The sequence below is a fragment of the Cloeon dipterum genome, chromosome X, assembly GCF_949628265.1.
Source record: "Cloeon dipterum chromosome X, ieCloDipt1.1, whole genome shotgun sequence".
In the NCBI taxonomy this organism is placed as follows: domain Eukaryota; kingdom Metazoa; phylum Arthropoda; class Insecta; order Ephemeroptera; family Baetidae; genus Cloeon; species Cloeon dipterum.
Window position 1 is genome coordinate 18,964,135 of NC_088790.1, and position 14,011 is coordinate 18,978,145.

General features: G+C 40.4%; 3 protein-coding genes across 5 annotated transcripts in view; 1 reads left to right on the top strand and 2 right to left on the bottom strand.

Moving 5' to 3' along the window:
- Positions 1 to 116: 116 nt before the first annotated feature.
- Positions 117 to 1,976, top strand: LOC135946076 (uridine-cytidine kinase 2-B-like). The gene is made up of 4 exons (XM_065494120.1): positions 117 to 265; positions 455 to 808; positions 1,252 to 1,453; positions 1,507 to 1,976. Exons 2-4 carry the CDS (start codon positions 457 to 459, stop codon positions 1,670 to 1,672), a joined length of 720 nt encoding a protein of 239 aa, XP_065350192.1. The 5' UTR covers positions 117 to 265; positions 455 to 456; the 3' UTR covers positions 1,673 to 1,976.
- Positions 1,680 to 7,511, bottom strand: nompB (intraflagellar transport protein 88-like protein nompB). 2 transcript variants are annotated; one of them, XM_065494118.1, is made up of 14 exons: positions 7,255 to 7,511; positions 7,015 to 7,189; positions 6,444 to 6,631; positions 6,192 to 6,387; positions 5,491 to 5,818; positions 5,317 to 5,438; positions 5,109 to 5,254; positions 4,699 to 4,882; positions 4,217 to 4,403; positions 3,573 to 3,826; positions 2,609 to 2,843; positions 2,425 to 2,553; positions 1,991 to 2,131; positions 1,680 to 1,937 (listed from the first exon to the last, which is right to left on the bottom strand). In XM_065494118.1, the coding sequence occupies exons 2-14, from the start codon at positions 7,180 to 7,182 to the stop codon at positions 1,834 to 1,836; spliced, it is 2,382 nt and encodes a 793-aa protein (XP_065350190.1). In that variant the 5' UTR covers positions 7,183 to 7,189; positions 7,255 to 7,511; the 3' UTR covers positions 1,680 to 1,833. The 2 variants fall into 2 exon arrangements, with proteins under 2 accessions (XP_065350190.1, XP_065350191.1); XM_065494119.1 differs by having other exon boundaries at positions 1,991 to 2,125; positions 7,255 to 7,508.
- A 492-nt stretch (positions 7,512 to 8,003) lies between these two features.
- Positions 8,004 to 14,011, bottom strand: part of LOC135944869 (forkhead box protein O-like) — a 55,216-nt gene continuing 49,208 nt past the window's right edge. For both annotated transcript variants that reach the window (XM_065492076.1, XM_065492075.1), the window contains exon 6: positions 8,004 to 10,075. The gene's annotated coding sequence lies outside the window, so the exon portion shown is untranslated. The remainder of the gene's footprint in view (positions 10,076 to 14,011) is intronic.

Genomic DNA, 14,011 nt, shown 5'->3' on the forward strand with positions numbered 1-14,011 from the left:
GAGTTATGCTCTAAAACTAAAACAGAAAAAACGGACAGATTAAAATAATTTCCAAGCAAAATATTAAAAACAGATTAACAACTCACAACTCCGTCATTTTTGCTTCCCTGTGCTGTTGGCAACGCTGATCAATCTGTATCTCTGTGAGAGGAAGTAAACAAACCAGAAACCAATGTAAAATAAATGTGTGCGCAGGATTTCGCGAAATGATAAGGACCTTTGCACCCTCCCGTCCAGCTCTGCAGCCTTGAAGATAACAGAATCGGTTCGAGTAACACAATTAAGTTAATCTCTCGGATCATGGCCCAATCCCGATTTCGGCTCATTAGGACTGCTCAAATACTCGTCATTTTCATTCCGTCCTGCGTAATTAGTCACTTTAACAACGAGCCCTCATCAAACCTGTGTTTGAACAGTGATATCATGAGATTTAACAGCTGCATTGGCTTCACAGATATGATGCACGTGGGGCCGAAGAATGGGCGTGGAGGCGGCGGCGACCGTTCCGCTTTCAGGCGTCCCGTCCTCATCGGCGTGTCTGGCGGGACGGCGTCCGGCAAGACGACTGTCTGCTCTCGGATCATGGAGCGGCTGGCCGAGGAGACTGCCGAGAAGCATATCACTTGCATTTGCCAGGACAGTTTTTACCGGGAGCTTGGCGAGGCTGACCTGGCGAAAGCCAGAAAGGGCAATTTTAACTTTGACCATCCTGATGCCTTTGACAATGAACTCATGCTGAGGACCCTAACTAGTCTGTTGGAGGGGAAGAGCTGTTTTATACCCGAGTACGATTATACCAAGCATTCAGGTAAATAAATTATGTAAATGTGAAACAAAAAAAATCATCGAAAATGTAAATCCTTGGAAAATTAGTGGTCAGATGAACAGAGCTGGCCTCGCCCTTCCTCTTTTTATCCACTAAGATATTGTGCCCTTACTTTGAACTAAAAAAAATGAAATTTAATTTCCAAACCAAATTCTATCCATTTTAAAAGAGAGCAAATATGTTTTCTTTATTTGAATATAATCAGTAATTTTAAATTTTTGTTCATCATTAATCCTTCAATGGCTCAAGTTTGCAATGAAAGTACCAAACAACACCACGGAAGTATAATCTCTTTTGGAACATAATTCAAAATAAAATGCATAGTAGCCGAGATCTTTCAAAAAATTTGAAGATAATCTTTTGGCACATCAATTTATGTCTTGAGTTAAAAAATTGGGCGGTCTAAACAATTTATAATTTTCCAGTGAGTGGGATGACATCCATAAACCCTTCTGACGTGATCCTGGTGGAAGGCATTCTAATCTTCTACTACCCAGAGCTGCGGAATCTCTTCCAGCTGAAACTCTTCGTGGACACAGACGCAGATACAAGACTAGCCCGGAGAGTGATTCGAGACATTAAAGAGCGCAAAAGGGACTTAGACACAGTCATTAACCAATACACGAGGTACGCAGGCTGATTAAATTCCAACAAGCAAACATGCAACTGAGTTGTTTTAGATTTGTGAAACCTGCATTTGAAGAGTTTTGCCTGCCGACCATGAAATACGCGGATGTGATCATTCCGAGGGGTGGCGAAAACACGGTCGCCATCAACCTGATTGTCCAGCACGTCTGGAATATTTTGCAGGAGCAAGAGGACAAGGGAACAAGGGAGCAAAACTAGTTCACTTAAGTTTGCCTTTTTAAATATATATTAACAATTATTGACACAATTGCTAGTTAAAAAAGACTGATCGGTAAGCAGGACCAAATAGAAATAATTATACAATGTTTGATTATTATATTGTATATCACACTTTGAAAATTGATAAAAATTTCAAAACTTTACACTGGCATCAAGTCATTCTCAATGTCTTCGTCGAGAATGTCATCTGCTATGTTTCTGCCAGAGGTTTGCGGTCTCACGCCAACTGCTGTTTTGTCTGAAACTAATAAATTAACTCATTTGGTTGATTATTGTTAAATAAGGCATTTCACTCACAGGAATAGTCCGGGAGGACATTATTATTGTGACTGCTTGTCGTCGGCTGCATGCCCATTTTATTTTGATATTCGCCAAAGCCGGCCAAACTGGCAGCAGAATTTCCTCTAGAAGAGCCAACACTCTTCCTTGAACCTACATCTCGAAGAGCAAATTAAAATCAAAAAGATATTAAATATTTTGAAAACGTCTTACAATTAGATAAAATTAATAGCTTAATTACTTTTTTGAGGGACTTGAATTTAAATGAGCTACTGACAAAATGTATGAAAGACATAATTATAGTTATTAATAGTACAGTTATATTGTTTAATTGTCATCGGCTTTACTGCAAATATCAAAAGAGGGGCTTCACATGTACAGTTCATCAGTGCATTCAAATCTAAGTGATCTTGCTACAAGCTTCTTAATGAATTATTTTTTAAATTGAATACCCGGTCTGCTGCTGTCAATCCGCTCTTTGACCATTCTCGCCTTCTCTGCTTTCTTCAGCGCTTTTGCATACTCAGCAGACTCGGTCTTCATCCCAAGATCGGTGCAAATTCTTATCAGGAAGCGCAGACCTGAAGGGTAAAACAGCTTAGTACAAAATTAGCTAATTTTGCTGGCATGACTCACACTCAAGATTATCAGGGAACTTTTGCAGCACAGCTTGATAGTGGCGCAGGGCCTCCTGGTGGTTGCCGCTGCGCCGTAGACATGAGGCAATTAACAGAGGCCACCGAGGCTCAGTCGGTTGCGCCAGGGCGGCTCTTTCGTAATGCTGAACAGCTTTTTCTGGCACCTGCATCTCAGCGTAGTACGCCCCCAGCCACTCGATTGAGCTCAGGCTGCTTGGCAAAAATCTGCTCGACTATATCCATAAAAATGAATAAAATAGAATAATAAATTTATTAAAATTGATAAAAATACATTATTTTAAAATCATGATCAATCAGATGCTATATGGATGGGGTCAGGCTTTACTTTTAAAAAGTTCAGAAAACGAAAAAGCCCCCAATAGGGCCTCAACCAATAATTCTCTGGACATTATTGATTTTGTTGATAGCTGGCCATGAACTGTACCTATGAAAATACTTATTTCGTTTTGGCGGCATGTAATATTTAAAACAAACCCTCCTAAATTAAAAAGCGGACATTAGCCGGGCTTTCAAAACATATTTGTTTTTATTTATAAGTACAAAATTTAAATTAAAATCTGTTCGTATTTACTCAGGATGGATATAGCTTCAGCGAAATTTCGAGAGGAAAAAATTGACACTAAATTGAACCTAGGAAAATTTCACTAGCAGCTATTAGAGTAAATCGCAGAGCTGAGCAATCTTGTTAATTTAAATTGTATAAAATTACCTTCGTGTGTATTTATTTCTTTTTTCTTTCATTTTTAAAAGCATTGAACTACATATCTCTTAAATATTTAAATATCACTCCAAATTCATAACAATTTAATAACTTTATGTTAAGTTTCCTTTTGCCTCTAAATGGATTATTTCCGAGCAATCCTTTTTTCAATTTTGTAAACATTTTATCAAGCAAATTATTCATCAGGTTTTATTGGCTTTGTTGGTGAATTTTAACTCACGTCAAAGTAATATTGGAATGCCTGTTGTCTGTCGCTAACGTGCAGGTCTCCGACCTTCTGGAGGATACCGGGGTCTGTGGGGACGTAGCCCAGAAGTTGCTGGTACCACTCGTTGGCCTGCTCAAAATCCCCAAGCAACTCCTGGAGGTTGGCTATGTGATATAAAACCTGCGGCTCTGGCCCTACAATACTGTGCAGCTTGAGGAAGCTCTCCAAAGCATCCTCCAAGCTGCCTTGCCGTTTGTGAGTCAGTCCTAAAATAAGTAAAAAATAAAATATACTACACATGTTAATTAAAGAGCAACATTCAACGTAAAAATAATGGAGCAAAATGTTTAATTAAACTGAAAAGTTTAAAAGTGCAACCCTTTGAGTAAAAATATTTCCCCGGCACTTTCTTGCGCAACACGCTAAAATTTTATCACAGCGAGTCCAAGTCATAATCCTCGGTCCCAAAAAACGGGGCCACGCAGTCGCTATGTCAAACTAGCTGACAGCTAAAAATGCAGTCAAGGCCAACTAGGTGAAAATGCACGCACGCAGGCAATAAAAAGCGGCGCAGCGGGCGAAATTGCATTTCGGTGCACCAAATGAAAGTGAAGGGCGTGGATGGCCTAAAGAGCCGGTAACCTTTCGCGGCTTACCAAGGTTAAAGAGTGCACAGAAACACGACGGGTCATTCTCGAGGGCGCACATGAAGAAGGAGCGTGCCTTGTCGAACTCGCCGTGGGCAAACGCGCACGAACCAAGGTTCACGAAAGCGTCCGCGTTGTACGAGTCGGCCTGTCGCGCCTTTTCGGCCCATTCCTCTGCCCCTGCAACGTCTCCTTGCTGGAAAAATAATTTTAATTAATTTAACTTTCATTCTAAAATTGACTTATCGGGAAAAAACTATATTTTGGCCTGTTGCAAAGTATTAACTTTTTTTATCTGTGTGGTGTGAAAGAAACAGGCTGGAAAGGACTGCCGATTTCCCTCCAAGTCAAAAATAATATAAATATACGGATCAATTGAAGCCTAAATAATTAATTTATATCATAAGAATTATGCAATCATCTGGTCACTCAAGCTAACCCGGTTGCATAACTTGTAAAATTTTAAGGGGTTGACTGCCGATCGGCATTACCAAATAGGCGATGAAGGAGAGGTTCGTGGCAGCCGCGCTCGCCGTCTTTGGAGACTCGGTCAGAGCTGTGAAGCTAGCCACAGCCGACGGAATGTCCCTTTGGCGCAGAAACAAATTTGCCTGGTTCACCTCCAGCTCCCCTGCCAAGTTACTGTAGTTCGAAATCTTCAGCGTCTCGATGCACCTGTGTTGATACAAATTTGTAAACTGTTTGGCGTTAAAATAAGAAAATTGTTTTATTTAGGATTAGTTTTTCTTTTTGTGTACAATTGTGTGCATGTTGCAGATATTTAATTGTTACTATTACTTTAATAGACACTTCTTGGCAGGTGACTGAAATTCCGTATGTTACGATTTCCCGTTCCCCATTTTTAAAGTGGGGAAAAATTATTCCAATTTGCACGTCTCACCAGTTAAACCCATCGTCCGCTACCCTGGCAACCAGCTTGACTGCAGATAAGATGCTTTTTTCTGCCTCTTGCTGCATTTCTCGCTCGGTTTTGCGCAGCTCATCATTTCGAATCGCCTCCAAATACAAATTAGACCCGATTTCATCCTAAGTTAAAGTTAAAATAATGTAATTTAACTATAAAGAGATATTTTAATTCAATTCAATACATGAGACGCCGCGTATTTCTCCTCATCATCAATGTCTAAATTCACTTCAAGCAGCAAGCGGAAACTGCGACGGAGCTTTTCAATGTCTTTCACAACCATGTAGCAAATCACCATGTGCAAACCTGCAGAGGAATAATTAATTCTTGCGGAATCTTTGACGGCGGCTGATCAAACCGGCTTTGAAATTCGGCTTCTCCTGCATAATAAACTCGAAACTCATGCATGCATCCTGGTACTGGCCCATTTTCACGAAGAGCAGTCCGATGTTATGCATTATCTTCAGTCGGAGGTCCTTGTGGGCGCTCGGCACCTGGTCCAGGGCCATCCTGTACAGCTTCACCGCCCGCTGGTACTGGCCCAGCTTGGCGTGGATGTTGCCCATGTTGATCTTGAGGCGGCTGGCATTGCTGAAGAGGCGATTTTTCGTGATCGCTTGGTACACGTTTAGTGCCTCTTGCAATAGGCCGCACGACTCGTACTGCTGGGCCAAATTGAACAACACCTGCGCCATCGCGAGATTATTGATTTAAAAAACATTTTTTAAATCCAATTTTATTTTGTAAAAGTTTATATAAATTTCCAATAACGATTTATGTATCTATCAGAGATTTAAAAGGGTGAACCCAATAATAAAATCATCATAGAGCTGCAAATGATTAAATTTGAACGAATCGATTTATTAAAATATTATTTAATTTCAAAGGTCATAGTCTAAAATTTGAATGAATTAATTAAGAATAAATTTATAAAGCTTATTAAAAAAGTTGTTAGCTTTGAGGAAAATGTCCAGCAATTAAATTCAACATATTAAAATACAAAATTGTATATTTGTCGAAGATTTTGAATTAATAAGGCTAGATTTTTCTAGTACTTACTGAGAAGGTTAGGTCAACATTTCGATTCTCAGTGAAGCCCGTCTGCTCTTGCATTCTGGCCAAGGTCCGCTCCTTGGACGAAGCCTCTTTCGCCTTCTCGAGAGCCAGGCGCCGATCGGTCTTTTGAATTTCGAAGCAGCTCTCTACCAAATGCAGTATTTTCGTTTCCATTTTCTTTAGCTTCTCCTCAGCGGATCTAAATATGCATTTATTTTACCAAAAGTGGCCCATAAATTTGATAAGTAAACTAACACTTCTTCCTTCGTCGCCGGTGACGGGCCGGCAGTGGCCTGGTTGAACGGGTGAAACTCTTTTTTGCCCGACGTGTACCCGGCCCCGCGCACGGCCGTCATTGGCCTCGCCGCCGTCCCCGAAGAGGCCGTCGTCAGTTTTCTACTGGCCAACGATGACTTCAACAACAGGCTGCTTCCCTCGCGATACTTTGTATTTAAGCCAATATAATTAGATCAGAAGCAGATGTTTTATTTTAGATTTCAAAAATAAAATTTCAGTTGAGCTTAAATTTTCTTGCTTTCCTCTTGTGAAATTTTTTTGAAAGATAAAATGAGACGCCGGAAATTGAACTGTTTCAACATTTTTATCTACGGAATGAAGGTATAACATAAAGATTTCATGTAAAAAATGCTCTCAGAAGTGCTTTTAAATTTTAACAGCGCACGAAAAATATCTTTTGATAATTCTACTGGAATTTAGGAAACTGTGCGGGAAACGTTTTGAAATTTTGAACCTTTTTGGCCCGTTTAAAAAATTAATAAACTAAAATGACAGTATGAAACTAACTATAAAACAAATCTGCATATACCCCAGTGCCAAGGCGCATTGGCATGACGATCGCCTGCTGCTTTTGTCCTTGTCCGCTGCCAGTGATCATTCGGTGCAGAATTTCATCTTGGTACTGGGGGTCGTAGGGGGACGAAGCCCCGTAGCCGCTGTAAAGGTCGTCGTCGTCCATCCTCATTGAGCTCAACATAATTTCCCTACACACCAGCCGTCAGTAATTATTAAAATAGTTGTCGGACGAAAAAACGGGAAAAATATATACCTCCTTCGATTTCTTTTCCAAATTGATTACATCAACGAAGTTGCAGAACAAACTCGGCAGGTTGACTTAAGCAGCATGAGAACAAAGTTTTCCTCCAAATAAAAAACTGCCGCCCCCGTTTAAACAGTGGAATGTGCGAGGGTGGTTCTGGGTGGGGAGGGTGTTTTTTCTCCAGTCACGGGTGGTTGCGCAGCAGCTGGCGCCCTCGCCGGAAGCACCTCGGAACACGAGAGTTTGCTCAATTCTAGTGGCGGCACGCAAAAATTTACTACCCTTTTCTGAATTCTTGTTGTTAATCATTTTATTAATTTTAAATATGAGCAATCATTTTGTTGCGTTGATTATCGCTTGACAATTAAAAACTCGTTATGAAAAGGTTTTGATTTTATTAATGTGCCATACGCGCCTAATTTTGCTTTAGAAGTAATTATTCTAATATTGTATTTATTTCTTTGAGAGCTACGTAAAGCTCACTCTCTTGCCCTTTACTCCCACGCATTGATCAACTCATCTCTGTTTGTTTTATCTTGAGGAATAGTAAGGGAGTTTTAATCAAAAATTTTATTAACGTGATGATCTTTCTGATTTTCTTTCAGTACGTCAAGAGTGCGGAAGACACACAAAAGTTTCCAGTCATTAAAAGTTTAAGACTGCAATAATATAGTTTCAAATGATCCGATTCTGAAAGATTTTTTATGATCTGTAAAACTTAATTTTTACGAGGTTCAAAAGAAAGTAAAATGCAACAATTATTTTTATTTTTTATTTCTTAATCATATCCAACGCTTTTATTCTTTGTTTACAATAAGTAATTCTGATGAATCCTTTCATTTACATCTGGGCACATTTTCTCGTGTTCACTCTGTCACGTCTTAGGGCTAAATTAGTGTTACAACAAATTCCCGCCTCATATGCATTTCTTTTTGCCTTGAAACTGTTGTAGACACAAATGATTTTGCATAGCGTAACATGTTTCCTATACATTCTTTGGCAAATCACGAGAACATTTGAAATTTAACGAAAAATTTGGGCCGTTTTACAACTGCGCCACTAATTTCCCAGCAGTGAATATTTCAGCATTGACACGAAATACAGATCTTCTCATTCATGCACTTTGCTGCTTTTATAAGGAATCGTTCATCGCATAGTCTCACCTAAAATATATGTATATGTACATAACCTTGCTTTGCAGACACGTATAAATAACGATGACACTCGCATTCATTCGTGCTCTTAAAATTGACAGGAACGAATAATCCGCATTGTATTCTCTCAATTGCTTATGATCAAAGCATAATATGTGTGTAAATTTACAATAAAATAAAACTCACTCTCGATACACGTGCGCTTTGCTCTCCTCAGTGTATATATTTTATGGCACATTCATATGATTAGACACAACTGTGGTTGTAGCTGGAGTCACTGATAAAATTAGTAACTGCGACACAAAATTTGTACACGATGATTTTGTTTGGTTGTGTTGAATCAGCTAAATCGAGCTTTCATTGCACATTAAAATGAATTTGCATCATCATGACCTAAAATAATTGAGTAAATCTAAACCTACGGATTTTTTTGGCGCTTTTTTATTTTCCTTTGTGTAATAGTTAAAAAAGTTTGATACATAAATTTTAAAAATGTCCCAATAACCAATTTTACATTTTTCAATGTTTAAAAATTTTCAAAGTGTATGCGAATCTGTATAGTATAGGTTGCAATTAATTCTCGCCTAATAGTTTTTCCATTTCTTAATGCATTGCCTATCTTAACTTCTACGCCGCACACGATTGCAATAACCCAAGGAAATAAAAACAGTCGTACGCGCATGTGTGCTTCAATATTCAATCAATCCACATATATATGTAAAAGAAATTATAACTATACAACTAAAATTACGCCGATGGCTCCTACTGCATGCTTACAGTACGGATTGAACTGGTTTCTGGTGTAAACACTGACCACCTATATGCGTATTCTGCACGACGCGAGAATTTATACCGATGCGCATATTATAATATATCATAATTGTGTTTCTGTTTCGAATATGAGGTAGTATAATTACATGTGTGTGTTGTGTGTATTAAATATCTCCATAAAAAACATTCTGTCAACATCTTGAACTTTAATATTCACACTGTACCGAACGATTAATTGGCGATCTTAACAGTTTAAACACTAAAATACACTCTCTTAGAGCAAGCCTGCGACACGCCCGGGTGGGTCATCCCCGATCCCCGACCGACACATTCATCCTCGTGAGCAAGCACTTGCGAACGATAAAAGAGTATGTGAACGTCAACCGCCAATGATGCTGTCGGCGGTCGGAGTGGAACTTTCACTTTTCGGACAGACACCGCCGAATCGTTTCGTTTAGTCGGTCGGAAAACATCCGAAATCAGTGCAGCTTGGGCCCGAGACGTGTCACAGAGGCACCAACAATGACGTTAACAAGTAATTATGAAAAGGCGACACTAAACAACAACTATGTGCTGTTCCGAACCTAAAATATAGTGTATTTATATATCAACCGCAGCGGCGAATGAGCCGGCATTGCACTGTTATCTCAATTCTATTTTATATAATTATAAAATCCGCTGCTGCTGTTTTTGGGAACGGCGTGTTCGCACTTTCGATCGGCGCACCAAACGAGTGAGAATGAAAATTGTCCTCGCTTCACAGAGGCAAATTGCTTGTCTTTCGCGGCAAATTCGGTGAAATCATTCTTCGTATTTGCAAGCTATAGCGTGGAGTATCGGCCTTCCTCAGATGCACAGGTTGTCTTTTTGTGAAGAAATGAAAAAGGGGCGTCGAAGAAAGTATTCTGAAACAGAAGAAACCAAATCACCGATTACTCCATTTGCATGTAAAGGCAAAGATTTTTATTTTTTTAAAATTTCCCATCCTCCTCTTCAACGACTCCATTCTCTCATTTTTATGCACGCATTTCGCAACCTTTGCCAAAACATAAAAAGTCTCCCCATGCAAGCGGGCACAAAAAGAGAAACTGCGTGGACATTCCGCGCGCTTTTTTCCTTCCTCCAGTTGCGTTTGCATTAAATTTGAATCAGTCGTGGGCGATTTGCATAGAAAGAAAGTCGGAAGCCGCGCGGCGAAGATTTTTGGGTGGAAAATAAAGGAAGCGGGCTCAAAAATTAGTCTAGACGATAAAATAAAAATACACAGCAGCCGTCGGCGTCCTAGCTCTATATTTGCCCATCACACGAATCGATGTAGTTAAAGTGCTGCCGCGGCTCCGGGCTGCTGAAAAATTGAGTCACTCGCTCGCTCGCTCCACTCCACTCCACGCACATAGTGTGCACATCATCCAGCTCCAGCTCACTGACAGTTATTCCGTACAACTTTCCTTTTGCTTTTACGACTGCACCGCAAATTAGCATAGATTTCCAAGCCCGCGTGCTTCCCCCGCCGCCCCCGCACAACCGACGCCGTATAAAAATCCGCCCTGATAATCTGCCTCGGTAGAATCAGCCAGTGACTTCTTTTCGAATTATTTTATTGTGGGGATAAGTGAGCCAGTTCTGTGTAGAGTTTCAGGCACGGACTGACGGACTGTCCAGTTTCAATTTTGTACGCACCAAAAACCAACTCGAGGATAAATTTTCGAGATAAATGGAATTTATACATATGTATATACATGTGTCCTCTTTGTTGGGTAAAAATGAGTTTACTCACTCATGTTTCGCTCTGGTTTTGTCCACCAATTCGGTCTTAAACTTCATCCCAAGACCACACAAAAATTCGAAGAATTCTATTGAAAGTGGAACTGGTCAAGGGATAATAATTGACGAATGACAGCTCCTAAAATAAGGGATGACATGCCTATATTTATACAATAGCTCACAAACGCGCACAAGAATGACGCGCAGATACTTCCCCTTAACTATAAGATCTACCCAAAGCGAGAGATTTTCTTCCTTCTTTCTGTTTACATTCCTTTGATTCTTCTGATTTCCTGTTGCACCTGTTAAAAGGATGTACCCTTTTCTAACAATGTCACATTGTCCGAAAAACGCAATATTATTCAACTGCCAATCACTCAGTCGGTTGAATATAAGGATCGCTTCGATTAAAAAGGTTCTCCTGCGTTTTCAGAGAGGAAAATGTCATTTTCTTAGCGTGGAATCGAATAACGCGCCTATCATTGAGTATAAAATACTAATCTGTATATTATGTTATTAAGTTTTGCTTCATGAAAATCTAATGTCTCAGGAATGCCATGCTTCCTATATGGAAACTATAAATATAAAGTAATCCTAACTAGCACCTTGTTATAACAGATTTGTTGAAAATCGCGGGAAATTGAGTTTAGTAAAAACTGCCTCATTTTAAAAATGTGCTTTTATATATAAAATCCCTACCCCGTTTTACATGTAGAGGAAAGCAATGAAAGTACAGGGAAAAAGAAATCGAAACGCCAGTCCGAACCTGGCGTGGGTGCCGGCCGCGTGCGTTTTTGGCGAAAATTGGCAGCGTGCCCATACCGAAAGAGCATCTCGCGTGGGTGGGGGTGGCGGACGCATCCAAAGGTTGGCGCCGGCGCCTCCTGTGTACAGGCGCCGTAAACCATTCACGGATGGGCCCGACTCTCGGAGAGAGAGTATCAGACGTGTGCCCCCCTAATATAATTCAAAATTCGCCCCCGCCACCCTCCTGGAAAAAAAGGAGAAGAGAGAGGGCACAATCGCTACTGCTGCTGCGAAGAAGAAGAGACCTACGGGAGAGATAGCATTTTTGCCCAGTCATCTTGCAAACATCCCTCGCTCACTCCTCTAGTTCTCTTTCTCAGTGGCGGCGGCGGCGGCAGCATCCCTTTCATATTTCTCCACATTATGTATACGTTCGCTCGCCTGCGTGGAGTGTATATCTGGCGGCCGGCGTCGGCGGCTACATGCATATAACCATTATGTATGCTTTTGTGAAAGCTAGCAGCAAGAGTACTACTTTTCTTAACGCTGCGCCTCCCCCAACCCACCAACCGGCACAGGCACTTTTGCTAATAGAAAATTAAGCTGTTGCCCTTTGCCGGTTCGAGTGCGCCCGTCGGATTCTGATCGAAGCAAATGCAGTCAGAAAAAATGAATTCTAATGGCAAAAAGTCATCTGGAAAATGAAGAATTACGAGAAACAATTCTTTTTATTTAAATGTGTTTTTTTAATATGCGAAGTATAAACTAGAGAACATCTTCCTAATGCAGCAGACACCTATTCCCTTTATAATAATAAACTCTGGCAACGACAGATGGGATTTCCTAGTGAAGCCAAATTGAATTTTTAAATTTAGACAAATGTATTTCGAATTATAGAATTTATAGAGGACTAATTCCCACAAAATTTCGCGTCAAATCTTTTATGAAGAGTGAGGCGAGAAAATTATAACGTTTTTGCAGTAATTTCACAACAGTTCTGAATGCCCCTTTTAATTTAATTTTAAATGTTATGATGGCTTGACCTATGACAATAATAATTAAATAAATATAAGTCGATTCAAGTCATTATGGACATCATATACTTTTAGAGAAAAATTTAATAGTAAAATATAAAAAATACTGTTTTTGTTGAGTGAGGCCAATTAGAATAGTGTGCGTTTGCTTTCACGCACACAATTTCTTCGCTGTTGCCGTCGCCACGTTTCGCCTTTCATTATCAGAATTGGTCGGCGATCATAAATCCGCACCAGCAGTCCTCGAGCGAAAGAGAGAGATAGCAAAAAAAGCCTTGTGCGCGCTACATTTTTCTCCAACTTTGGCCATACTTTATTACACAATCGGCGGGGCCGTCTCTCCCCGGCTCAATACCCCTTGCAGCCCTCCTTACTTATTTCTACGCACAATAAATACGGCTAGCGAGGCAGCAGTAAAACGCATAAAAGTCGGCGGCCGGCATCATAAATCCGGCGGCGGCTCTCGTGACGAATCGCTGTGGCAAAATGCACACTTAATTAATCCGCGAGATAAGACACACGTGGACATGCTCGGCAGACTAACACGTGTGAGTAAATAAGCCGGTGGTGCCGCTGGAAAAAATACGCTTCTTCACAAACGTCTATCTCTATCACGACGCCGCCGCCGCCGCCGCCTTGCCGGACTGGACCGAGAGGGGTGGTGAAACAACTATGGATGTACCAGCGGGAGAATTCTTTTAAGGAATATTGGGTAAATTCAGGTGTGTTCCATGATTGACAGTTCAATCAGGAAACTTATAAGCTGGCGACCCAGCAATAATTGGAATTATATCACATGAATAGGGCCATCTACTGGCCATTATTTGTTGTGAAAAGGATTGTGCAGTCGGTAGAAATAAAAGAGCGCATGCAATGATCGGGAATTATTGACAATGTATCGCAAGAATGGTCATTGTTGAAGGAAGGACAAGACCGAGGGTTGAACTGATAACGCGTTTAGCAAACACGAAAATTATATGGATTCGACAAGAATTTTTCTTAAAAATTTAGATGGTTATCTTGTTCGGAAAGATTTTAGTGATATATACAATATAATGCCGCATTATAGTGGTTTCGGTCACAGCAAACGAAAAAGGAATCCAGGAATCCAAATATGATCCTCCGAGTGGAATTATATCCGGAGTTTCAATTCTTTATGACACAAAGCCCTAGTTGGATTTTTTTTTGTCAACGGTTTGAAACCCCCAAAGAGAACTCAAAATTAAAAGTATGCACTCTACTAAATTCTCCACGGCCCTTAACCCCCGCGCCGCTGCCGCCGCTCGGCCAAAGTTC